The sequence below is a fragment of the Cydia amplana genome, chromosome 12, assembly GCF_948474715.1.
Source record: "Cydia amplana chromosome 12, ilCydAmpl1.1, whole genome shotgun sequence".
NCBI classification, from domain to species: Eukaryota; Metazoa; Arthropoda; class Insecta; order Lepidoptera; family Tortricidae; genus Cydia; species Cydia amplana.
The window spans coordinates 13,415,811-13,443,675 of NC_086080.1; the positions used below are offsets into that span (position 1 = coordinate 13,415,811).

The 27,865-nt window shown below is 43.1% G+C and overlaps 1 protein-coding gene across 1 annotated transcript; it reads left to right on the forward strand.

The window, feature by feature from the left end:
- The first annotated feature begins 117 nt into the window (after positions 1 to 117).
- LOC134653081 (transcription elongation factor SPT6) lies at positions 118 to 27,865 on the forward strand. The gene is made up of 25 exons (XM_063508373.1): positions 118 to 323; positions 440 to 530; positions 1,034 to 1,230; positions 1,661 to 1,780; positions 2,272 to 2,423; positions 4,406 to 4,539; positions 4,841 to 4,956; positions 5,663 to 5,835; positions 6,807 to 6,960; positions 7,380 to 7,522; positions 9,301 to 9,435; positions 11,278 to 11,429; positions 12,538 to 12,659; positions 13,850 to 14,034; positions 15,182 to 15,347; positions 17,839 to 17,981; positions 19,359 to 19,453; positions 20,575 to 20,755; positions 21,603 to 21,789; positions 22,343 to 22,536; positions 23,082 to 23,820; positions 24,825 to 25,072; positions 25,873 to 26,077; positions 26,635 to 26,731; positions 26,925 to 27,865. Exons 1-25 carry the CDS (start codon positions 285 to 287, stop codon positions 27,863 to 27,865), a joined length of 5,109 nt encoding a protein of 1,702 aa, XP_063364443.1. The 5' UTR covers positions 118 to 284.

Sequence of the window (27,865 nt, forward strand, 5' to 3'; positions counted from 1 at the left end):
ACATAACCAATAAAATCAATCTTTTAAAAGACAACTTCATCAATCGATACGTTACTAAACTGTGGCAACATTACCATGTAGAAAAAAAAATTACTACCAACAACACCAACGCAACGCCAAATTTGATAGGTAGTGGACGGACGGGTGAAGTGAAAGAAAACTCATTTAAATTCCATTCTTTCTATTCGTATTTGTGTAATTTTAATAAAATTTGATAACTTAGTCTCGTCAAATAATCCCCAGACTGTGCATTCCCGTTGAAAGGCCCGGGCGTGTAGATTAAAATGGCTGATTTTCTGGAATCTGAAGCGGAGGAGAGCGAGGTTAGTGTAAAGATCTTGGTTGTTTTGCGTTTTTGATTACGAATACATTTCCTAGCAGTGTTCTTGATTATGTTGTTTGGATTTGTGGTGTACTAACGAAGTTCTTGCAATTTTAGGTTGAATCCGATGACGAGCAACCAGCAGAGCGCAAAAAGCCGAAGCGTAAAGCTGCAGTCCAGAGTGACGATGAAGAGGAGGATGAAGAAGGTCAATAAACGAGCCACGTTTCTCCTAAACGTTGATTTCATCGTTATTTGAATCTATTGAGCAATAGAGATTCTGAAAGTTCGAGGAATATGTTAGGACAGCAAATATAAGTAGGGTTATTTTCTAATGACACACTTTCTTATTGTGTGAAGTATTGCTGCGTACTTTGGTACCGTTAGTAATTTAAAGCCAGTTTATATACAGTTATTTTAACCCAGAAAATGTTTCTTGGTTAGGTAAAATTTAGATTTTTAGGCAGAACCTAGGTTAGGTTGTTAAAATCTCATTTTCTGTATATAATGATGCATATCTCGGCGCCCATGATTCATTATTTAATCAATTTGGAAGAATACTTTTTCTTTTCATGGCCTCACAGTCTGGGGGTGTTTTATTTTATTACTAGCGACCCGCCCTGGCTTCACACGGGTTAACAAATTATACATAAACCTTCCTCTTGAATCACTCTATCTATTATGTTTACTGTTAATTATTATGTATTACAGATGATGAAGACAGACTTAGGGAAGAGTTGAAAGATTTGATAGACGATGCACCGATAGACGAAGACAGTGATGGAGAGGACTCGGATGCCAGCGCAGGACCGAAAAAGAGAAAAAAAAGTGATGACGAACTGGACGATAGGCTAGAGGATGAAGATTATGATCTCATTGAGGAGAATCTTGGTGTTAAAGTTGCTAGGGTAAGTTTTACTTCTATCTCTTAAAATTATACTTTCCTAGAATGCATGATGTCAAGGCATTCCTATGATTTCTAATAGGAAAAATAGAAGCAATCTTCAAATTTTGTACTATTTAATTCATATGATACTACTATTTTCACACTACCTATTCAAACAGACAAAGCTTAGAATAAAATAAAAATATTGGAATGAACTCTGAAGTTATTTTTGTCACAACCATCTTTATTTAATAAATTAGTAATCAAGAAAAGTGGAAAAATTGGTAAATATTAAATTGCATTACACTATGTAAAAACATGAAGTAGGAAAGCCCTGTTTTTTTTAATATAAACTTGTAATATAAAATAATAGAATAATCATGGATTTTCCCAATGCTTTTCATAATGTATTGAAATCTGAAGTTAGTTATGAATTATTTTGTTGTTGACAGAATAAATTCAAGCGTCTGCGCCGTTTGGAAGACGATGACAGTGACAATGAAGGAGCTGATGACCCTGAGCTGGAGAGAGAAGTCATCGCCGAGAAGCTGTTTGTCGCTGGCTCTGATGAGGTAGTGTAAATATAGAGTTGGACCATGCTAACTTTGTCGGAGCTGCAGAATTAGCTGATTACTAATAATAATACCTGCTTCCCTACGTTTTTTGTTGTGCAACAGTTACAATATACACTTGAATCATTCATTACATTAAAAATAACCATATATGTGAAATTAATAGTTTGAGCAAACAATAATAATAAATGTACGCTATTAAATGCCATTTTATTAGAGTAGCTATTTAAAAAGAATGTCAATAACATAAATAGGTCCAACATGAATAGGGATCAGGCATTCTCTGGTTTCAGACAGTGTTGGCCGAAACGTTTTGATCATTAACCATTATAAATTGAACCGTAAACTGTAACCGTCCGTTACGGTTTACGGTTCAATTTGAACTGGTTTTTTGTCAATTGCAATTTCGGCCAACACTGGTTCCAGAGACCAAAACCTTGTGAGTTGCTGTTCAAAGCTAGTCCCGTTACTAACCACATTGTCTCCTTTAGGAGGATGAGAACCGGTCCGAGTCCGCAGCCCCCCGGGAAGTGGAATACGACGAGGAAGGCGAGGAAGGCGAATCAGACGCCGACGATTTCATCGTGGACGACGATGGCAAGCCCATCGCTAAGAAGAAACGGAAACCTATATTTACTGACGCGTGAGTAATATAGCCTAAAGTGTCATTCAATAGAACTTGCTAATTATGTAAACAAACCGCCATACTAAAATTGACACTGAATGTCAATTTACTAGTAACTTTTGTTTACATAGTTAGCAAGTTCTATTGAATGACACTTTAGTCCAGCGGTCGGCAACCTTTTAGCAGCCAAGGGCCACATCGTCGTTGAGAATGCCGAATCCGGTATGTGCGTGATTTTAATCAAAGTAATTAATACCTTATTAATTTGTTGCTAGGTAACTATTTGTCAATCAAAAATCGAGCACATAAAGGATTTGGCATTCTCAACGACGACATAGTAGTTAACGAACTTGACGCGGGCCGTACTTTGTTAATATTTATGACTTTATCAGACATTGTCGTTTGTCAATATTACATACAAAATAGCCAGGGAGGCTCGCGGGCCGCAAGTGACAGGTTCACGGGCCGCAGGTTGCCGACCGCTGGCCTAGTCTATAGTTTCTTGATGGGACGCTGAAGAGGCGTGCGGGTTTATGTTCGACAAATGCAAACGTATGTGAGCGGCTTCAGTGCGCGCTGATTCAAAACACTTCATTCCAATGTTCCGATGGACGCTCAACACTGAGGCTATACCCTAACCCCTTATTCATAAACGTCTGCTAAGTTAATCAGCTGATGATCGTCGTTTGTCCCTCTCTATGGCTTAACGACAGATAGGAACAAACGACGATCATCAACTGATTAAGTTAGCAGCCATTTATGAATAAAGCCCTTGCTACACGGTCGCCGAAAAGCCTTCTAACCGTCTGACCTTGGTCTGACCTTGGTCAGTTTTGGTCAAGTTTTGTTGGAAACAACTGTCTACACGGTCCGTCCAGACCAAGGCCACGCGGTCTGGGCGGCTTGTCGGCGACCGTGTAGCAAGGGCTTAAGCCATTAGTACCTAGTATACATAGTGTCATAATTCACATCACATTTAAGAGGGTAATGGACCATTTCTCCATATCGACGTATTCTTATTTTTCCTTGCTGGAGGTTAAAATTATATAAAACACTAATACGCTATTTACATTTACGGAACACAGTCTACGGGACGCAGTTATGCGTTAGAGGGGGCAAACGTTATTACGATCGCGTTTTGCGCCATTGATAAAAACACTTTATTTTATAACATTTACACGTTTCAAGAACTCGCTTGCGATTTATGTTACATTGCGATATTTGGACGATTGACTGAATCAGGGATGTTGCGAACATCCGCATCCGCATCCGCAACCGCGGAACTTCCGCATTATTTTCAACATCCGCATTATTTTCAACATCCGCATCTGCATCCGCATAAAATCGATGCGAAGCTTATGCGGATGCGGATGTCGAACAAGTCGGTACAGAAACGTCTTAGCGGCGGCGTAAGTGCTAGGTAATTTCGTCATTACCTATAATGAAATCGTCTAGATCCAGTAAAGTCGGCCAAGTTACTGTTTATTAAATATAATGCACCTATATTCTTGCTCAAATACTAAACTGTTCGTTTTTTTTTTTAATACAAAAATACTAAAAATTTAATATTTGACGTTTTCTCAGTACCTAATCTTGACATCCGCATCCGCATCCGCGGATGTGAGCCTTTAAATATCCGCATCCGCGGATGTTAAATAATCTGCATCCGCAACATCCCTGGACTGAATCGAAATTGCATGCAAGTTCCTGAACCGTCTAAATGGGGCTTAATATTCTAGTTACCAGTTTAAGAACATAATATATACTTGGCCAAGCAAATCTTGTCAGTAGAAAAAAGCGGCAATTTTGAAAAACCGCGGGTTAGCAACACTACGCTCGAAAATCGCGTTTCATTTATATCTTATCTGTGGAACTGTTTTGTTTACATTTCATCGTTGTTCGATGTACATTGCTGCTTTTTGTTGGTAGCGATACCACACTTTAGTTTGTTTTACATTGCTACTAGCTTGACACACTATAAATCAAACTAAATTCGGCAGGTCTTTACAAGAAGGCCAGGACATATTCGGCGTAGACTTCGACTACGACGAATTCGACAAGTATGGCGACGAGGATTCAGAAGAAGACGACGAGGAAGATTTGGACCAGTATATTTCGGACGACGAGGAGGAAGGTGACAATCTGGACTTTATGCTCGTAGTAATAAGGACTAAAATAAGTTAACTGGAATAAGAGTTCGTTTTGAAAAGACGGAACGACACAGTTGACAATATGGCCATACGAATTTAAGATTGTTACGACTTTTTAATTTTGAAACTAGGAAAAACTGTAGCGCCCGTGATTTTTTCTTTTTTTTCAAAACATCGTGTAATATAATCGCTAGGAGATGTTCCTAGTAAAAAATAGTTAATTTAGTAGTTTACGCTTTTTAGTATTCTCTTGTCTATGGTTCGTAATAACTGCTATTGTTTTAGGTGAAAGGAAACGCACGAAGAAAGGCAAGGCAAAGCGCCCGAGCAAGAAATCCATCTTCGAAATATACGAGCCCAGCGAACTCAAGAGAAGCCACTTCACAGACCTGGATAATGAGGTTAGTAACCCGTTTTAAATGACTAGACACTAGAGTTGAGGTCACGCACACAACATATCACGTAATATAATATTTAAAACTTTCGCCGTTTAAACACATATTAACTCACATTTATAGACGGGTCTCGATGCCGCGACCACGACCAGTGAAACCTTTGTCGAAACGTGGGTAAATAAAGGTGGTAAAATAAATTTCGTGATAGTCTATAAATGTGAGTTAATATATGTCGCGTAATGTTCTGAATTCATCTGTTCCTTTACTACCTTTTTTGCATTCACATCAACTCTCCTGTCGACATCTATGTGGGGCATGTATTAGGATGGTATTCCACCTGTCCAATATCTGGGTCCAATGTCATTGCGTTTCACTCTCTCATTAAGCAAAATGGGAGACGCAAATCCGCAAAAACGAGTGAGGTGGAATACCATCCCTAACAACCATAACAAAGTTTACATTTTTGTCTAATTATTGACGATGTCTGAATTCTCGAAAGAGCTCTTAAGTATCATTCAGGCACCTTAAAAATTTCCAACTATGTATACTAAAAATATAGTTGGTCAAATTAATTTGTCAGTCAGTAAGAACCAGGAAAACTATACTCACCGTTTCCTTTTGGGTGCTAGTACTAGTGTAAGACAAAGATAGTATGATTCTCTCTGTCTATGTTAGAAACGAGACGGTCCTTTGACAAACTATATTTTCATAGATCCGGAAAACCGACATTCCGGAGCGCATGCAAATCCGCGAGGTGCCCATCACGCCCGTGGCCGAAGGCAGCTCTGAACTGGAAGATGAGGCTGAGTGGATATACAAGCAGGCCTTCCTCAAGCCACCCGTGTCCAAGGCGGACTCGCAGGAGTCCCGCGAGAGGACTCGACGGTCAGTACATGAAAACCTGTCACTTAACCCCTTGTTCTGCTGACTCTATATCAAACATTACGCCTTACTGGCCTTACGGGCACTAAAAATGGTACTAATTCAGCGGTGTCACGAAATCGAGGCAATTGTGCAGTCTAATGCAACTAGTTGCGACCAATCGCGCGCGTGATGCGAACTCATCAACCAATCGCGTTGTAGCGGTGTCACACCGCTGTACTGGCCCCATTCATGCCCCATTCTTATTGCCCGTAAGGCCAGTCCTGACCTGAGATATACGTCAATGATATCAAGTGCCCATCACTCCCGCGGCTACTCGAAGTTAACCTTTGCTTCATAGTTACTAAAGACTATTGAGAAATAACGCTACTTATTCTGTTTGGTTCCGTTTTCTGCCTGACATGACAAAAATTTAGGTACATAGATATGTAGAAACCTTGTATTCTTCTTCTCAAGAAGTTGATGCTTTGGATCAGGGATGTTGCGAACATCCGCATCCGCATCCGCAACCGCGGAACTTCCGCATTATTTTCAACATCCGCATCCGCATAAAATCGATGCGGAGCTTATGCGGATGCGGATGTCGAACAAGTCGGTAGGTACAGGAACGTCTTAGCATCGGCGTAAGTGCTAGACTGCTAGGTAATTTAGTCATTAGCCAAAAAACCTATTAGAAATGAGCAGTCAAGCGTGAGTGGGACGCTTGGAACGCGAGTCCGATTCGCACTTGGCCGGGTTTTTGAAATAAAAATTACTAAAATGTAATATTTGACGTTTTTTTATGTACCTATCTTGACATCCGCATCCGCATCCGCGGATGTGAGCCTTTAAAAATCCGCATCCGCATCCGCATCCGCGGATGTCAAAAAATCGGCATCCGCAACATCCCTGCTCTGGATATAGTCAGCATTCATTTTGAGTCTTCTAGCTTTGATATTAAAGTTGATGTTTAATCGAATTTAAACTTTATTCAGGGGCCCAAGCACAGTGGTGAAGATCCGCCAGGCGCTGGACTTCATGAGGAATCAGACGCTGGAAGTTCCGTTCATAGCGTTCTACCGCAAGGAGTACGTGCAGCCGGAGCTTAGTATCAATGATCTTTGGAAAGTCTACAAGTATGATGCTAAGGTATGTTTGTTTATGTTGCGCCATTCAACTTCGTTACTAACACTTTCTGATGACACAGGATGGAATTTAGGGAAAAGGATCCGACCTTCAAAATCCTGTCAATATTCGAACTTTGTGAAACAAAAAAACATTCATTTAAATGACATATTTTTGAGGATGGATCCTTTTTGCAAAACTACGTGCTCATGTCTGTTATATGCTAGAGCACAATTACTTTATGACTAGAGCCATTTTGGACCAAGGGAAATCGCATGTTGTCAGTAATTTTAAACCTTTATTTATAAGTCGTTTTTTCTTGCGATCTAATTAATTATGATTATACAGTGGAAGTTCTAAATATTATGTTAAAGAAGTGCGGAATAAAGGCTTCCTTCGCAATGTCTTCAAATTTTTCATTAAAAAACGTTTTCATTTCCCAGTGGTGCCAACTAAAACAGCGCAAGGAAAACCTGCTCAAACTGCTGGAGAATATGCGCGAGTTCCAGCTGGACAAGGTGATGGTGAACCCCGACGCGCCCATACCAGAGAACATGAGGCTCATCAAGGACGAGGACATCGACAGGTCAGTCCCAGTAACCACTGTTGTGCAACCATAGTCGCTGTCAACCCTAACCTTAGTCATATGAACCCCGCAAGGAGAACCTGCTGCAACTGCTGGAGAATATGAGAGAGTTCCAGCTGGACAAGGTGATGGTGAACCCCGAGGCGCCCATACCCGAGAACATGAGGCTCATCAAGGACGAGGACATCGACAGGTCAGCCCCAGTAACCACTGTTGTGCAACCATAGTCGCTGTCAACCCTAACCTTAGTCATATGAACCCCGCAAGGAGAACCTGCTGCAACTGCTGGAGAATATGAGAGAGTTCCAGCTGGACAAGGTGATGGTGAACCCCGACGCGCCCATACCCGAGAACATGAGGCTCATCAAGGACGAGGACATCGACAGGTCAGTCCCAGTAACCACTGTTGTGCAACCATAGTCACTGTCAACCCTAACCTTAGTCATATGAACCCCGCAAGGAGCACCTGCTGCAACTGCTGGAGAATATGAGAGAGTTTCAGCTGGACAAGGTGATGGTGAACCCCGACGCGCCCATACCAGAGAACATGAGGCTCATCAAGGACGAGGACATCGACAGGTCAGCCCCAGTAACCACTGTTGTGCAACCATAGTCGCTGTCAACCCTAACCTTAGTCATATGAACCCCGCAAGGAGAACCTGCTGCAACTGCTGGAGAATATGAGAGAGTTTCAGCTGGACAAGGTGATGGTGAACCCCGACGCGCCCATACCCGAGAACATGAGGCTCATCAAGGACGAGGACATCGACAGGTCAGCCCCAGTAACCACTGTTGTGCAACCATAGTCGCTGTCAACCCTAACCTTAGTCATATGAACCCCGCAAGGAGAACCTGCTGCAACTGCTGGAGAATATGAGAGAGTTCCAGCTGGACAAGGTGATGGTGAACCCCGACGCGCCCATACCCGAGAACATGAGGCTCATCAAGGACGAGGACATCGACAGGTCAGTCCCAGTAACCACTGTTGTGCAACCATAGTCACTGTCAACCCTAACCTTAGTCATATGAACCCCGCAAGGAGCACCTGCTGCAACTGCTGGAGAATATGAGAGAGTTTCAGCTGGACAAGGTGATGGTGAACCCCGACGCGCCCATACCAGAGAACATGAGGCTCATCAAGGACGAGGACATCGACAGGTCAGCCCCAGTCACCACTGTTGTGCAACCATAGTCGCTGTCAACCCTAACCTTAGTCATATGAACCCCGCAAGGAGAACCTGCTGCAACTGCTGGAGAATATGAGAGAGTTTCAGCTGGACAAGGTGATGGTGAACCCCGACGCGCCCATACACGAGAACATGAGGCTTATCAAGGACGAGGACATCGACAGGTCAGTCCCAGTCACCACTGTTGTGCAACCATAGTCGCTGTTTACCCTTTGGTTTCCTCCGAAAGCGGTGCCGTTATATAGCGGCCGTCATATAGCGGACGCAAAAAGACGGCCGTCTTTACGGGGGCGACATGTGAAAAGTTCCACGGCGTCATAATACACCGTCAGCCACCAAGGTCAAACGCGCCTGTTGAAACTGCTGGAGAACATACGAGAGTTCCAGCTCGACAAGCTGATAATTATTTCATGTTCTGTATATTGTTTTATACACGATATACCTACCTAATATGCGCGACACGATATCGGAACGCTACTCGTGCAGTGTGAAAGCGCTATTATATATATTACTTTTATTACGTGACTGTAAATTCATTTTTATTTTTAACTTTATGTAATCTTGATACTTATCCCCCGCTCTCGTTGGCAGGCTAAAGAGCGTGCAAACACCAGAAGAGCTGCGCGATGTGCACACACACTTCCTGCTGTACTACTCCAGTGACCTGCCCGAGATGCAGAAGGTGCAGCGGACCAAGGAGAAGAAGCGGGAAATAGAGGAGAAAAAGTGAGTTCTTAATGTTACCAGGCTAAAGAGCGTGCAATCATCATCATCATCATCATGCGCCAGAACTTTCGTTCGAAAAAGCGCATCCGGCCTTCACCACTGGAGGGCTCCATCAATTTTTCTTTAATATATGACATCTATTTCAGTTTATAATTTATATATAGTAGTGTGACTACCACAGACTTAAATATACCTAGATGACGCAAATGCATCTACTTCGCGTGTCCGAACCCCGACGAATCGTCGAGGTTGACCGTCGCTACTGACAGTCCACGCGCGTCAGTTGTTGCAGCCGGTAGTTCGTAAAAAATTAAAAAATTCCTCGTTGCGTGATAAGTAACTGCAACAGCCCAAAAATTGCAAGCACCGAAGGGCAAGGACATATTTCCTATCACAGGTAAGTAATTTTAAAAAGATATGCGTAAATTCATTTTTAAACATTTTTTTTAAGTATTCCAAGTTGTGTTTCCAATAATATACCTAAGTAACTATAGATTAACGTTACAAAACTATATTTACATTACATTGCGCGTTTGCTTTGAGCGTTTGATCTGACGTTGTGTGTTAAAGAGTCGATGAATATCGAAACTAGCGATACTGTCGCGCATCGCTTCGACTTCGTGGTACAGGCCATTTCTCATTCGTCCGTCAAATTTAGCGACTAGTGTTGTTCGTTCTACAATATCAATAATCGATTCTAATCGATTACTCGATTTCGAACAGACGAATGATATATCTAGATCTCGTTCAAACCAATTTTCGGTGGAAGTTTACATGGTAATGTACATCATATATTTTTTTTTAGTTTTATCATTCTCTTATTTTAGAAGTTACAGGGGGGGGGGACACATTTTTCCACTTTGGAAGTGTCTCTCGCGCAAACTATTCAGTTTAGAAAAAAATGATATTAGAAACCTCAATATCATTTTTGAAGACCTATCCTTTGATGAAAAAAAATTTTTTGAGTTTCAGTTCTAAGTATGGGGAATCCCCAAAATTAATTGTTTTTTTTTTCTATTTTAGTGTTAAAATCTTAATGCGGTTCACAGAATACATCTACTTACCAAGTTTCAACATTATAGTTCTTATAGTTTCGGAAAAAAGTGGCTGTGACATACGGACGGACAGACAGACGGACAGACGGACGGACAGACAGACAGCCAGCCAGACAGACAGACAGACAGACATGACGAATCCATAAGGGTTCCGTTTTTTGCCATTTGGCTACGGAACCCTAAAAAGGAGGGTAATTTGAACATATACGAATATATGTTTATACGTTTAGTATGTTTATAAATTACTACCGTGTTTCAAAAAAACATTCATTATTTTTGTTTTCCACGTGATCCAGTCATAGATTTAGAAAATACCAGTTTCATTGAAGGGAAAAGTTGGGAAGAAGATCATTCGTCTGTCAGAAAATCGATGTCATTCATGACAATCGATTTGTGATTTTTGGCGTTGTTCGCGGGGGAGCGGGGAGTGAGCGAGCGAGACCGCAGATATAAAATGTATGAGTATGAGCAAGACAGTTGAATCGTAGCGGGGCAGAGGGGCATCGGTGTCTTTGAATCGGTTAGGGTTTCCCATCACTAAATTGCGACTGTGACGTCACAGTAGGTGGTAAAAAGTCGGCACGCTTGGTTTCAATACAAATCGTGATATTTGCTTTATCTATGGTATATTTAAGTCTGTGGTGACTACTTAAAACACATATCAGAATACTTAATAAAATTTATTTGTTCCTAAAGTTGTCTAGCGCATACTTTTGTTATTTGCTAGTCGTTGAAGTCCACTTTTTGGTTGTCTACCTGATACGACATAATAATATTGTCTATACAGACGTGCAGCACGAGCGGAGGCCGAGCGCAACGGCGAGGACCCCGAAGAGGCCGCCGCGAGCGTTGAGGCCATGCCTGATGAAGAAGATGTAATTGAAGTGAAATACGCGGTGCGCTCCGGACCTTATGAGCTGTGCCGTCGCGCTGGCATCGGTGAGTGACACATCACGTTTCTATCCACCGTGTACGGTTTGACAAGGACGACAAGATTGTCTTAGAGTTTAGTTAAACAGTAGCAACGGCGAGGACCCCGAAGAGGCCGCCGCGAGCGTTGAGGCCATGCCTGATGAAGAAGATGTCATTGAAGTGAAATACGCGGTGCGCTCCGGGCCTTATGAGCTGTGCCGTCGCGCTGGCATCGGTGAGTGACACATCACGTCTCTATCCACCGTGTATGGTTTGACAAGGACGACAAGATTGTCTTAGAGTTTAGTTAAACAGTAGCAACGGCGAGGACCCCGAAGAGGCCGCCGCGAGTGTTGAGGCCATGTCTGATGAAGAAGATGTCATTGAGGTGAAATACGCGGTGCGCTCCGGACCTTATGAGCTGTGCCGTCGCGCTGGCATCGGTGAGTGACACATCACGTCTCTATCCACCGTGTATGGTTTGACAAGGACGACAAGATTGTCTTAGAGTTTAGTTAAACAGTAGCAACGGCGAGGACCCCGAAGAGGCCGCCGCGAGCGTTGAGGCCATGCCTGATGAAGAAGATGTCATTGAAGTGAAATACGCGGTGCGCTCCGGGCCTTATGAGCTGTGCCGTCGCGCTGGCATCGGTGAGTGACACATCACGTCTCTATCCACCGTGTACGGTTTGACAAGGACGACAAGATTGTCTTAGAGTTTAGTTAAACAGTAGCAACGGCGAGGACCCCGAAGAGGCCGCCGCGAGCGTTGAGGCCATGCTCGATGAAGAAGACGTAATTGAAGTGAAATACGCGGCGCGCCTTGGGCCTTATGAGCTGTGCCGTCGCGCCGGCATCGGTGAGTGATACATCACGTCTCTATCCACCGTGTACGGTTTGACAAGGACGACAAGCTTGTCTAGAGTCTAAAGGGTCATTCAATAGAACTTGCTAACTATGTAACAAACCGCCATACTAAAATTGACACTGAAATCACTGAATGTCAGTTTACTAGTAACTTTTGTTTACATAGTTAGCAAGTTCTATTGAATGACACTTTAGTTAAACAGTAGCAACGGCGAGGACCCCGAATTAAAATGCAATAGGGTTGATTTTTTTTTATTTTTCTTTTTAGATGGCCTGGTAAAAATGTTCGGTCTGACACCGGAGCAGTTTGCGGAGAATGTGCGAGACAACTACCAACGGCATGAGGTTGAGCAGCAACCAATACCGCCTCTGGAGGCCGCTGCTCCTTTTGTGAGTACTTGGTGATAGTAGCAATAGTAGTAGTATACCGTCTAAAGCTTTGGTTTCCTCCGAAAGCGGTGCCGTCATATAGCGGCCGTCTCCATACAAATACTACGACATCCATATTTAGCCGTATTATTTAGTATGGAGACGGCCGCTATATATATGACGGCACCGCTATCCTAGGAAAACCGATCTTAACAGGGTGAATAGGAATTGCTGGGGTAAATAGGGACAAACTTTAAATGTGATTTACCAGACAATTTCTTAATAACTACCGACACGAATTGTATCATACAAAATCTACTATTGTTTTCAATCAAATGACACATTTTGTGTGGGTATTTAAAAAAAGTCAGGTAAATCACATTTTAAGTTTTGTCCCTATTCACCCCGGTTTACGGTAGTCTTTATTGTACGAAACCACATAAAGTTACTTACAATCATAGAAAAGGGAAGTACAAAAGCGAATTAATAAGTAGCAGTGTAATAGCACTTTGTTGTATTCGAAACAGGTCACTTATAGAAATGTAGGTACAAATGCGTACTTAATCCTATAAGGGGAAAGGACAGTTGGGTGCTAAAGTTGAGTTTAGACGCCAAATGTGCTACTAATTGAAGATCAAAAAAGAAGATATATTATACGCGATATAATAGATCTTATCATAGACATAAAAGTCCTTCTTACCTTTAAACTTTTTACCATTTCTAGGGCATTTTTATACTCGCTTTTATTAATAACTGGCGACCCGCCCCTGCTTCGCACGGGTTAACAAATTATACATAAACCTTCCTCTTGAATCACTCTATCTATTAAAAAAACCGCATCAACATCCGTTGCGTAATTTTAACCTTTTGAACGCCACAGACGGCAATTGACGTCAACGCAAAATCGTGACAACGACGCCAAAGACGGCATTTGCTGTCGATCGTTTTTTGATGAAAATCTACTGAAAAACACCCCACTTTTAGGTTGGCATTATTTATTCACAAAACTAAATTTTACCCCCGTGGCGTCAGTGGCCCGGCAAATGGATGCGCCGTTTGGCGTTCAAAAGGTTAAAAATCTAAGCATACATAGGGACAGACAGACAGCGGGAAGCGACTTTGTTTTATACTATGTAGTATAGGTATGTGTTGGACAGACTTATATTTTTGGACTACTCCTTCACTCTGACTAACCATATCGTATATGTCAGGTGGGTGCCAGTGGGTCAGCGCAAGAAGTCCTACGGCGGGCGGTGTACATGTGCGGGGTACAGCTGGCACGCGAGCCGCAACTCCGGGGCACGTTGCGGGACGCGCTCCGGGAACGAGCCACCGTGTCCGCGAAACCTACGGCAAGGGGACTTAAGGAGATCGACGAGAGCCACGCTTGTTACAAGTACACATTTTTTTATTGCATTAAAAACCTTATCTGAAGCATATAGGGTCGTTTTTGGCGTTTTCGGAGTGGAGTACAGTTGGCACTTGGCGCTTGAGCAAGAGCACAGAATACAGAAGATTCACTCTCTGACAAAACGCGTCTATTAGCACAGATGTGACCGTTAGGTGGCGCAAGCGCGAGCAGGCGTCCCGTTCCTTAGCGGTGCGCGGAGTGGGTTATTCCCACTAGTTACCACCAAGTTGTTACCAGTGGTAACTACTGGGAATTTTTTTCCCACCTTTTACCACTGGGAATTTTTTTTCCCAGTAGTTACCACCAACTCGGTTTAGTGGTAACTACTGGGAATTTTTATTCCCAGTAGTTACCACCAAAACTTTGTAAGAGTTAAATACTAATAAAAACAGTATAAATAGTATAGTATAAAGTAAACTGCCTTAAAAGTGACCAAAAATATAGAAACAGTTTAACCGGTACTAGTACAAAAACTATGATATATGTAAGAATAAATTTAATAAGCCGTTTAGATTATTTTTCAAGTCATTTTATTAGGTAATTCAGAATCACTCTGTATTTATACTCTCACTATTTATACTGTTTTTATTAGTATTTAACTATAACATAATTTTGGTGGTAACTACTGGGAATAAAAATTCCCAGTAGTTACCACTAAACCGAGTTGGTGGTAACTACTGGGAATAATTTTTCCCAGTAGTTACCAGTGGTAAAAGGTGGGAAAAAAATTCCCAGTAGTTACCACTGGTAACAACTTGGTGGTAACTAGTGCGAATAACCTCGCGGAGTGAGCAACGCCTGGCGAGAGCGCAAGTGCGGGGAAGTTTTCTATATTCCACAGAAATTTGTATAAGTTTTTTATTAAAAAAATATTGAAAAGAATGCTCAACTAAGGTTTGCAAGCCGAAACTAAATTGTACAGAAGATCCGTTAGATTTGTATAGGTATCCGGATTGTAAGCCGTACCGTAAACTAGTCAATACATTTAAAATTGAGCGTAAGCACTTCGGCCTTTGGCCTTCTCTTTAATTAACTAAATTTACCGCATGGTTTCGTGATCTTAACTATTCTGTCAGCCCAATCCTGAAAACAACTGCAATTTAGTTTTTATTGAAATAAATGTGTCCAACAGTATGAAATACCTGAAGAAGAAGCCTGTTCGGGATCTGACGGGCGACCAGTTCCTGCGGCTGACGATGGCTGCTGAAGACAAATTGCTAGATCTGACCATCAGCGAGAATATCGAGGGTAACACCGGCCCTAACTACCTTGACGAGCTCAAGAACTTGTATCAAAAGGTATAATCTCAATTAAGGTAAAACTTTGTGGTACTTGATGCCATCTTATTTCGTTTTGCGTTTGTCGTATAAAGTGACTAAAAGACTAGTGGCTCTGTGAGCTGTAGACCTCGCGAGCAGAGCTTAAAACTGAATAAATGTATGGCAAAAATATTTATTAAAATATAGGTATAATAATAATAAATAAAATAAAATAAAAAGCCCATTTATTCCATAACCAAAAAAGAAAAAAAAAAAAAAAATTAACTTAACATATCAACTTAAAGGTAGGTAAATTAAAATATATTTTAAGTAAATCATTTTGTACACTTAACCTAGTATTTATAAACTATAAAATTTGGTTAGGACCCCTCACGGGTAAAGGCCTCCTCCAGCTCTTGCCATCTTTTTCTGTCTTGTGCAGTGTTGGGCCAATCCTTATCTATGTCGCGGAGTTCATCTGACCACCTGGCGTTTGGTTTGCCGTGTCTTCTTTTGCCGTCTGGCCCTTTCCACAAAGTGGCCACTTTTGTCCATCTTTTGGCGTGCATTCTAGCTACATGGCCGGCCCATTTCCATTTGGACTTTAGACTGTATTCTAACGCATCTATTATTTTGGTCCTATCTCTAATAACACTATGTCTTATCTTGTCCTTTAGTTTTATTTTCAGAATATTGCGTTCGATAGCCCTTTGGCAACATCTAATTTTGTTTTTTGCTTCTTCGGTGTATTTCCATGTTTGACTGCCGTATGTCATAGTTGGGAGTAGGCAAGAGTCTATTAATACCTTTTTCAATTTAAGTGGGAGACTGCTCTTTAGAACTTCTTTTTTACTCCAAAACATATTCCAAGTTTTCTTAATTCTTCGATCTATCTCTTCTAAGTTGTTTGATGCGTTGAAAGATAATTGTTTACCTAAGTACACGAAGCTTTTTACGTATTCAATCTCTGTGTTTTCTATGATAATCGGTGTTTCCTTGAAGTTTGTCATCAATTTTGTTTTTTGTAAATTGAGTTCCAGACCAATTTGTTTGCTAGCTGTACTTAGTGATGAGATCATGTACTGCAGATTTCTCGCTGTTTCGGCAACTAGCACGATGTCGTCAGCGAAGCAGAGATGTGTAAGCTCCTGTAGTGACATTCTTATGCCTCTGTTTTTCCAATTTAAATATAGGTATAGTACATGTAATATAAATAAAAAATTAAAAACAACATAAAGCTACAAACAAAAATTAAACGAATACGCTTAACCCGCGCTTGATAAATAAAAAATACAAAATTTTTCATTATTTCAAAATAAAAAAATAAAATAAAAAACAACTATACGAAATTTAAGTATTAAAAAAAACAAAAAGTTATGTAGCAGTATACAATTACTGGGGATTGAACCAGGGACCTCCCGATGCAAACAAAAAAAGCGAACGTTTGCAAAATACACTATTATAGTTCTTAATAAAGCTGACGAAATTTAGCTACTCATTCTCAACTTAAAACTAAATATCTAAATACCGCCAAAACCAGCGATACAAATTTTCTGAATTTTTGGCCATTTAATCTATAAGCATATCTCAAAAAGAAAAAACTCTTATGATACCGATACGACTATTTGTTTAGACGGGAGCTATCACGACTTCGCCATTTTGAAAAATTTCTAAAAATCGGATCGACAAAAAATTTTTATTTAGTCATAGAATTCGGTCACAAAATTTCTTGAAAATCGGTTAAGAATTGCGACCTGTAGAGGAGAACATCCGGACATACAAAAGCAAAATGCCCGAGTCAAAACGTAGACCTTCGCTACGCTGCGGTCAATAACATCAGAGTTGTATTATACAGATGGCAATACGCCACATCAGTATCTGGGCTCATTTCAATGACTTGATTTGTATCATATGTGTCATTATTCATATCAGCAGCTCAAAACAGTGGCAGAGACAAGAACGGAATGGCGGTTACTCCACTGACAAGAGCTAGGCTCTTAAGAATTATGATGATGATGTGTCATTTTTTGCCTTCTTACAAAACGAGATTATAAGCTAATGAAAAGCTCTTTGTGTGTTGTGGTCACTAAGTCGCGAATGTGACCTATGTAAACTTTCAAAGGCTACCGTAACTTCTTGCCGTTAGTATATGATTGTTTGCCACCGACTTGGCAAAAAAGGCCTGCAAATAAGTGCTGCCGCTTCTTTTCGCCATCGCCCTACGCGACAACATTACCATCTTCACCACTTAGATGGTTGGCAGTCCTCAATTGTGCGTTTCTCCAGAAACTTCCTGCCTCGCACAGCCAAACTGTGGAATGAACTGTCGCCTGCGGTATTTCCGGACCGATACGACCTTCAAACCTTCAAGAAAAGAGCGTACTCCCATCTTAAAGGCCGGCAACGCGCTTGCAACCCTTCTGGTGTTGCGGGTGTCCATGGGCGGCGGTAATCGCTTACCATCAGGTGATCCGTCTGCTCGTTTGCCTCCTATATCATAAAAAAAATGCTAAAAATGGCGTTTCCTCAGGACGAGTTCGCGGCGACGGTGCAGGCGTGGAACGAGCTGCGCGCCGAGGCGGTGACCATCGCCTTCTCCAAGATCGTGATGCCCGAGATGCGGCGCGAGCTCAACGCCCTGCTGCTGCAGGAGTCCAAGGAATACGTGCTGAAGTAAGTGCATATACTACACGCCATTACAGCATGAGGCACTGGTAGGGCCGCCATGTAAGACTGCCGAGTTGGCGACGGTACATGCCTTCTCCAAGATCGTCATGCCCGAGATGCGGCGCGAGCTCAACGCCCTGCTGCTGCACGAGTCCAAGGAATACGTGCTGAAGTAAGTGCATATACTACACGCCATTACAGCAAGAGGCACTGGTAGGGCCGCCATGTAAGACTGCCGAGTTGGCGACGGTACATGCCTTCTCCAAGATCGTGATGCCCGAGATGCGGCGCGAGCTCAACGCCCTGCTGCTGCAGGAGTCCAAGGAATACGTGCTGAAGTAAGTGCATATACTACACGCCATTACAGCAAGAGGCACTGGTAGGGCCGCCATGTAAGACTGCCGAGTTGGCGACGGTACATGCCTTCTCGAAGATCGTGATGCCCGAGATGCGGCGCGAGCTCAACGCCCTGCTGCTGCAGGAGTCCAAGGAATACGTGCTGAAGTAAGTGCATATACTACACGCCATTACAGCAAGAGGCACTGGTAGGGCCGCCATGTAAGACTGCCGAGTTGGCGACGGTACATGCCTTCTCCAAGATCGTGATGCCCGAGATTCGGCGCGAGCTCAACGCCCTGCTGCTGCAGGAGTCCAAGGAATACGTGCTGAAGTGAGTGCATATACTTCACGCCATTACAGCAACAGGCACTGGCAGGGTCGCCATGTAAGACTGCCGAGTTGGCGACGGTACATGCCTTCTCCAAGATCGTGATGCCCGAGATGCGGCGCGAGCTCAACGCCCTGCTGCTGCACGAGTCCAAGGAATACGAGCTGAAGTAAGTGCATATATAATACTACACGCCATTACAGCGAGAGGCACTGGCAGGGTCGCCATGTGAAGCCATTCGCCTAGCAGCAGTGAGCGAGAAGCTATGAGCACAGGGCGGACACGCCATACATCAAAAACCATTTGCGTTTATATGTGTGCGCGGCACGTCTGTACACGCGTCATTGTGTATGTGTGGGTAAGTCGCTTTACTGAGAGGACGCCAGAAGTCCGCCAGATTCATGTCGCGGTCAGTCGCGGGGCGAGGTAATGCGAGTCGGGGCGGGGCGGTCTGTGGCCATTCTGTATGATAATACTATTACTTATTCTGTGCTATGGCCTATGAGTGACTTTTGTTTGCCGGCAAGGGTTTTTTCTTAGGGAAAGTACTCGCCGGTAGTTTTCATTTACAGGGGACATCTACAATTCTACACATATGACCCCTTCGTGCACCTGAAAATTGTCTTTCTCGCCGCTGTCTGATATAGGCAACGAATAAGATACAATGTTAGTTTTAAAGATATTATTACATGTTGGTTTTAAACTATTTTTCATAGGTGTTGTCGGCGGAAACTATACGACTGGCTGAAGGTGGCTCCGTACGAGTCGAGAGTTTCTGACGACGACGACGAAGAATGGGACACCAACAATGGTAATCATAATCAATTTGTAATCATCCACTGTATTCCTGTCACTATTGTGCTAACTTTTTGCTTTCGTCCCCTCAAATTTACGTAATGGCCAGGACCTGAAAAAGTAAAATGTTTTATTGTTTTCAATGGGGTTGGCCGGTCAAAGTATTTAGCAGATGGCGCCATCATAGCTTGCCCTGTCAACCCCTAGAAATGTGTCAAATATTTTTTTTTGAATCCCCAGATGCCAGCCCTTTAAGCCAAATCTCTTAGAAAAAGGGGCAAGCTATGATGGCGCCATCTATGCAAACCTTTGACAGTTGCCAACCCCATTGTAAAACATCTTTTTTTTTTTCTCTGTTTTGGCTTTTGTTAGGTTAGCCAATGTCAAGTTGTGAAGGTATTAAAAGTTAGGGAAACAAGGAATTAGGAAATACGGATAAGACGAAAATTTGGAAAGGAAAGGATTGGATTTACTGTAATATATATAATTATATTATATGTATACCCTTAATTTATTTTAAGAACCAATAGAGAGAACAAATTAATCAAAATGTCAGATACACCAAAATTACATTAATTATATAAAACATCACATAAACACACTACATTTCTACAAATTACATACACAAAAAAAAAACACAAGTCAAAAACAAAGCAGTCAGCATTTAGTCAAAAATCCCACCCCGCGTCATCCCAGGCGCAAAGGTGCCCAAAACGCTCGCCGCATTATCGCGCTGAATCGCGATGGACAACCTCTGCACCAGGAATGACCCGGAACGGGGATCCAGGCCTCTTTCTCGCAAACGGTTCCCAACCTCCTTAAAAAACTCTATGTATACTATATTGTAAAACATCTTAAAAAGACATTCCTTTATTCAAAATAAAAAAATTACATTAAAATCAACTATAGGTACCTACTCTTAAAACTAAACACTACTACTAAATATTAATCTAAACTAACAACTAACAAGTACTAAACCTACCCACCAAACTCGCCCCGCGCCCCTCCAGACGCAAAGGAGCCCATCACGCTCGCCGCGTTGCCACGCTGAACCGCGATGGACAACCTTTGCATGAGGAACGACCCGGAACGAGGACATCTTAAAGTGCATTATCATCTTAAACTCCTCGCTCGCAGGCCTGCGAGTCCTCTCGGTCGCGTACGTGCCGGACCGGCTGCACTCGGCGTTCGCGTGCCTGTGCGCGGGCGGCGGCGAGGTGGCCGACCACCTGCGGCTGCCGCACCTGCTGTACCGCCGCAACGCCTGGGACGCGCTCGAGCGGCTGAACAAGGAGGCCGATATGACGGCGCTGCGAAGGTAATTTCACCCTTAAATGCACTTTAAGAGCAGGTATTGTTAACTCCTCGCTCGCAGGCCTACGAGTCCTCTCGATCGCGTACGTGCCGGACCGGCTGCACTCGGCGTTCGCGTGCCTGTGCGCGGGCGGCGGCGAGGTGGCCGACCACCTGCGGCTGCCGCACCTGCTGTACCGCCGCAACGCGTGGGACGCGCTCGAGCGGCTGAACAAGGAGGCGGATATGACGGCGCTGCGGAGGTAATTTAACCCTTAAATGCATGTTTTTTTTTGTATTTCCTAATAAATTGAAATAGATGGGTAATGTTGTATAGATTGTGGGAAAAATAAGGAGAAAAATCATAGTACATAATTAAAAAATAATACATGCATATTGAGCCACGGGCTATCATAATATACGATTTAGATGTAGATCTAAATTTTATCTAATTGATCTAATCATAATGCATTTAAGGGTTAAAAAGATGCTTATATTTTTATAAGTTCGATCGTATCGCCTTGGTTTCTGGTTGACGCCGAACGCTGCACACGTGACAATACAATACAATACAAATCATATTCGTGACGTTCTATGGGAACATTTCTTTTCCCCATTCGACGACGATATTTGGTGTCTGAAGACTGACTCTTCTAAAATTTTAAGTCAAAAGCGCGGATTAGTGAATAACAAATTTATAAATTTCATAAAAATTCATTCTCTCTTCGATATGAGATGCATAAAACACCTATTATGAATTTGGAAATAGACTTAAAGAACAGAACAAATCTTGCAAATGCCGACGAATGCTGGCGACTGTTATCTGACTATCAACCTTAATCCCATCGTTTAAAGTACAAAATTGGCCACAGATTCATCCTCCGCAAGAAACCGCACGTGATAGTAATCGGCGGCGAGTCCCGCGAGGCGCTGAACATCAAAGCGGACGTCATCGAGGTGGTTCAGCAGCTGGTCGAAGACGAACAGTTCCCGCGGATACCCGTGGAGATAGCCGATAACCACATCAGCAAGATCTACAGCAACAGTTTGCGCGGACGGGTAATTGACTTTACTTTAAAAATGTAGCCCCCTAAGGGCCAGTTGTACCAACCACATTTGACAGACTGATGAACATCACTCGGCAGGTAACTATGAAAATTCCCATACAATAAAATTTTGCGAACCTTAACGGTGACAGGCGGTTTGGTGCAACCAAAGTGTGTCCATTTTGAGCAATTTCTCTTCTGTGTATCGCAAAACTTCCCATTTGAAATATGCTTCATTCGCAAAATGTCCCCTGTCTTGAAATTCGGTCCAATTAAAATAAATTTAAATTGGACCAAATTTCAAGACAGACGTAAACGTAAATATACGATCTAACAGAAGAAAATCACGGACCCGCATGTAAAACTCTTGACTACATATGTTTCTGTCGTTACTCCCGGAATCTTAGGTAAACAAATTTAATTTCTCTTCAGCATTCACCAAGCGCCAAAACAGCTAGATGTTGCAGCTAGCTAGCAGTTCGACGTAGTTTGTTGTGTAGCTAGCACACACACACACACACACACACACAATAAACTAGAATTTCACAATTCAACTTCGTCCACAGAACGACTTCAGAGAGTACCCGGAAATCCTCCGCGAAGCCATCTGCCAAGCGCGCCTGCTCCAAGACCCGCTGATGGAGATCTCCACGCTGTGCGGCCACGACGAGGAGATACTGTGCTTCCGCTACCATCCGCTGCAGGACCAGATCGCTAAGGAAGACCTGCTTGAAGGCATCGAGCTGGAATTCGTCAACAGGTAAATTTATCTATCGAACTATTCGGAAATCCTCCGCGAACCCATTTGCCGATGATAATCGTTTTTTTTTAAACTTTCCATTAACGCAGTCTAAATCAGAAGTGATACTATTGTTTGTACCAAAATGATTGATATGAACTTGTTCCTAGGTTGAGTGTTCTCCTACTAGCTCTTTTCTATAGATACAATCCAACTGAGAACGTCTTTCCTTTTTTGGAAGCATAAAACACATTTTTTTGGAAGTCACCATAGTCTAATAAAACATGGCTTGTGTCACTCTGGTCTTCCCAGAGTGACACAAGCCACAAATACACAACACACACAACAGAACATTGCCACTTTATATAGCGCTATCGCATATTATCATATAGCGCTGTCGCCTGATGACGTAGGCTTGTGTCAGTCAAGTGGTCGGAAGAGAGAACCAGCCGGAGTATATTATTATACCATGGAAGACACTAAATGGCGATGCTTACCTATACCATTTTTAATTGTTATTCTCGTTTCGATTTTTATAAATGCTAACCCTAAACATTAACTTACAGGGTGAATGAAGTCGGTGTTGACGTAAACGAGGCCATTCTAACTGGCAGAGGTACAGAACTGCTTCAGTTCGTATGCGGTCTGGGACCAAGGAAAGCCCAAGCCCTAATCAAACTCTTCAAACAAACCAACCAGAAGCTAGAGAACAGAACACAACTCGTCACATTCTGCCACATGGGACCTAAAGTGTTCATCAACTGCTCCGGTTTCATCAAAATCGACACAAGTAGCTTGGGAGACAGTACGGAAGCGTACATAGAAGTTCTAGACGGTTCCAGAGTCCATCCAGAAACGTATGAATGGGCACGGAAAATGGCAGTAGACGCTTTAGAATACGAGGACGAAGATGCCAACCCAGCCGGTGCTTTAGAAGAAATTTTAGAAGCCCCTGAGAGGCTAAAGGATCTAGACTTGGACGCGTTTGCTGAAGAATTAGAACGACAAGGCTTTGGAAATAAGAGTATAACCCTATACGATATACGAGCAGAATTGAACTCTAGGTACAAAGATCTCAGGGTGTCTTATCGCTCGCCGACGCCCGAGGAACTGTTTGACATTTTGACCAAAGAGTCTCCCGAATCGTTCTTCGTGGGTAAAATGGTGCTGGCGTCTGTAGTGGGGATCACGCATAGGAAACCTCAGAGGGAAATGCTGGATCAGGCTAATCCTGTGAGGAATGATGAGACCGGGCTCTGGGAGTGTCCATTCTGTCATAAAAACGATTTCCCGGAGTTGTCAGAGGTGAGAAATGAAATTAAATGAAGTTTTTAGCGACTACTAATTTCACTATCAATAGGGAATATTACGCGAAAGTCTGCGTAGGGGGCGCCACTCCCACAATAAGTGACAATCTCAGGGTCTACCGCAAACGAGAGAGTCGAAATTTTGTTATCTAACTTCTCTGTCACTCTTGCATATTCGAGCGATAAAGAGGCAGATAGCTGAGTTTCGATTTCGCGTTTCCCGGTAGGCCCTTTGTTAACAAACCGCCTTGATGTATCAATGTCATATTCGATTGTCTGTGAAAACTTGTCAAAAAACAGTTTAAGGTACAGTATGTATAAGCACAGAATGAATAATAGTACTAAGTACAGAAGACTCACTCTCTAACAAAACGCGTCTGTTACGATCAGCACAGATATGGCCGCTAGGTGGCGACAGCGCCACGCGCGGCTTATGGCTTTTCCCAAAATTGGGGCCGAACGGATGTACTTTTAGCTACCTGTAGCAAAGCGACGAAATCGCGGAGTGAGACACGCCTGGTATAAGTTACTCTATGGTATACTTAAGTCACTAGTGCTGCACTCTGGCGGCAAAACATTGCAGTAATACTCCCTATTGGCGATAAGTATATACATATATTATGTATTTCCTAAAAATTGTTTTTCTTGGCGAATGGTAAAGTGAGGAACGTGAGAAGGAGACTTACTTTGAAAATTAATTATTTTGTAGGTCATGACGGTCGTGATGGTCGTGTAGGTAATGACGACCGGTCTGGCCTAGTGGTGACCCTGCCTGCTAAGCCGATGGTCCTGGGTTCGAATCCCGGTAAGGGCATTTATTTGTGTGATGAACACTAATATTTGTTCCGGAGTCATGGATGTTTTCTATGTATATAAGTATGTATTTATCTATATATGTATGTATATCGTCGCCTAGTACCCATAGTACAAGCTTTGCTTAGTTTGGGGCTTGGTTGATCTGTGTAAGATGTCCCCCCAATATTTTATTTTATTTTTTTGTAGGTGTGGAATCATTTCGACGCAGGCGCTTGCCCGGGCCAGGCCACCGGCGTCCGAATCCGGCTGGACAACGGTCTCTCTGGCTACATCCACATAAAGAACCTCTCAGACAGACACGTGGCCGACCCGACCGAACGCGTGCGCATCGGTCAGACCGTCCATTGTAGGATCTTGAAGATTGACGTGGAGCGGTTCTCTGTGGATTGCTCGAGTAAATCGTCGGATTTGTTGGACAAAAATAACGAATGGAGGTGAGTTACTGATTGCTTCCATTAAACTTTGTTCAAGCTAGTGACGTTTAGAGTGTATACATAGAATGTATCCTAAAATATGTTTCTGCCAGTGCCATGTATTCTACCTGAGTGGTGGAAAGTACGACTTGCGTGTATTCCAACAGACTGTTTATATTTATATGCTTATCCGAACCTATTGCATATTTATTTATTTCTTTCTTTATTTCAAGGCAAGGTAACAAAATGTAAATTGGATACATAGATACGTCTTAATATTATAATAAAGTTATAGTGCTAAATTTACATTTCAATAACTACCGAGCACAACATTACTTAGAAATTATAATATTTAGTTAACAATTAATTTGCAAGCTTATAATTGGACGGCGTTATGGAATAACGAACTGAGCGACAAAATCGAAAACTCGAATCGAAAAAAAAAAAAGTTAGTGCAGTCCGAATCTGGGTATGAAAATCTATGTGCTCGACTATTTCTGTGATCAAAAATCATGTTCATAGTCTTATTATAAGGGGTAGAATAAAGTGACACATCAAAATATGTTAGGGCCTATGCACGAACTCGTTATGTAAAAACGAATTAAACGCCTAAAATCTGTCGTTAATTCTTTTAGTTTCAATGATTTATAAACGCAATATCGACTTAACCGCCTCCAAATGTGTCGTTTAATTATTATTAAAAATAATGATATGAAATATTAAATGAATGAATGATTTACAAAGATCTTTTTTGTGTAAGGTAGCGCAAACATAAAAACAATGCATACTGCCGATGATTAACTTCGTTGCTTGTTTTTTAGACCATCAAAAGACCCGTACTATGACCAAGAGGCTGAAGACAAAGACGTGCGCAAGGACAAAGAGACGAAGCAAACGAAAGAGCGGATGCAATACGTGAAGAGAGTCATCGTCCACCCGGCCTTCCACAACATCTCGTTCGCGGAGGCCGAGAAACTTATGGAAAACATGGCGCAAGGCGAGGTCATCGTACGACCGAGTAGCAAGGTATAGTCTGACCAGTAATATATGATAATTGTCAAGAGGGCGCTGTTATTCTCATGTATAGGGTGACAATTCAGTGTAGTATGAAAAAAATAGTTCCAGTGAAATTCCGCAACATGGCGCACCCTCAATAGATCCTGGTTTACCTATAAGAGAAATGAGAGCATAGCAAACACTACTACTCGCCCCGGCTTCGCACGGGTTAACAAATATACATAAACCTTCCTCTTGAATCACCATCTATAAAAAAAACCGCATTAAAATCCGTTGCGTAGTTTTAAAGATCTAAGCATACATAGGGAAAAACAGACAGCGGGAAGCGACTTTGTTTTATACTTGTTTACTGTCTGTTCTTTAACCCCTCGAGTCCTGTCGCGATATCGTGGACATAAAAGTTACCCGCGGTTCGCAAACGATTTCATAAATGAATGAATGAAAAAAATGTAAGAAAAAGTGAAAGACCTTTTATGTTGTCTATGCGTGGGACGACGGTTTAAATATTAAAATATGTAGGTTAAGGTTATTCCAATGCAACTTTTAATGTTGCTTTTGTTTTACAGGGGTCTGACCATCTCACAGTTACGTGGAAGGTAGCCGATGGCATCTGTCAACACATTGACGTTCGAGAGGAGGGCAAGGAAAATGCTTTCTCGTTGGGTAAGTTGCCTAATCACTGGCATTGGACATGTAACATTTATTTAAAAGTATAAAATTTATAATTTCTATTTCATAAAGTGCTTACGCAAACGACGACATATTTTTTATAAGAAAGAGAAAAATTCGCTACTAATTAGAAACTTACATGCAGAGATTAAAAGCGCCTGGTGTAACCTGAAATATTTTTCCCCAGGCCGAAGTCTCTGGATTCAAGGCTCCGAATTCGAGGATCTGGATGAAATCATCGCGCGCTACGTCACACCCATGGCCGGTCACGCGCGCGACCTCATCTCCTACAAGTACTACAAACCGCTCGGCGGCATGCGGGACAAGGCCGAGGAGATACTCAAGGAGGAGAAGGCCAAGAACCCCAACAAGATACACTACGTCATATCCGCGGCGAAGAACCATCCGGGTAGATTCCTACTGTCGTACCTACCCCGCGCGCGCTGCACGCACGAGTACGTGTCGGTCACCCCCGACGGTTACAAATTCAGGCAGAGGTTGTTCGACTCACTAGGAGGTTTGCTCAAATGGTTTAAGGAGCACTTTAGAGATCCCCCGCCGCACGGCACGCCGGCGGCGCGCACGCCCGCCATGCGCACGCCGCACGGCATGTCCTCGCTCTACCACACGCCCGCCGCGCACACCCCCGCCTTCCACACCCCCGCGCACACCCCCGGGCCCGCCTACATCAACACCCCCTACACGCCGTCCGCTCAAACTCCGTACATGACCCCGTTCGCGACTACACCCAGGCAACCAGATTTCCTGACGCCCGCGGCGATACCTCGCCACAAACCGGCGCCGGTGCCGGTTTACCAGGAGCCCTCCGATTGGCAGAAGGCGGCCGAGGACTGGGTGCGACACAGAAGTGTGCGCGACACGCCGGCGACTCCCCGCAGCAGCGAGGGCATGTCGACTCCGAGACAGTCGAGCCGCACGCCCCGCATGGACTCTCGCTCGACACCCAGGCACGAGTCCCGCACGCCTCGCCACGACTCTAGAAGCACGCCGCGGTCGCACTCGGGGCGGCAGTCGCGCGCGCAGTCGGTGCGCTCGACGCCGCAGACCAACACGTCGCCGCGGTCCATGTCGCTCGGCGACGCAACCCCGCTGTACGACGAGAACTAA

What these genes read in the sequence shown, in the direction of transcription:
- LOC134653081 (XM_063508373.1), top strand. Translation starts at nt 285, where the DNA reads ATGGCTGATTTTCTGGAATCTGAAGCGGAGGAGAGCGAG. An exon ending in TCCAAGGAATACGTGCTGAA is followed by an intron (nt 17,982 to 19,358) that starts GTAAGTGCATAT and finishes TATTTTTCATAG; the next exon opens with GTGTTGTCGGCGGAAACTAT. An exon ending in GAGCTGGAATTCGTCAACAG is followed by an intron (nt 22,537 to 23,081) that starts GTAAATTTATCT and finishes ATTAACTTACAG; the next exon opens with GGTGAATGAAGTCGGTGTTG.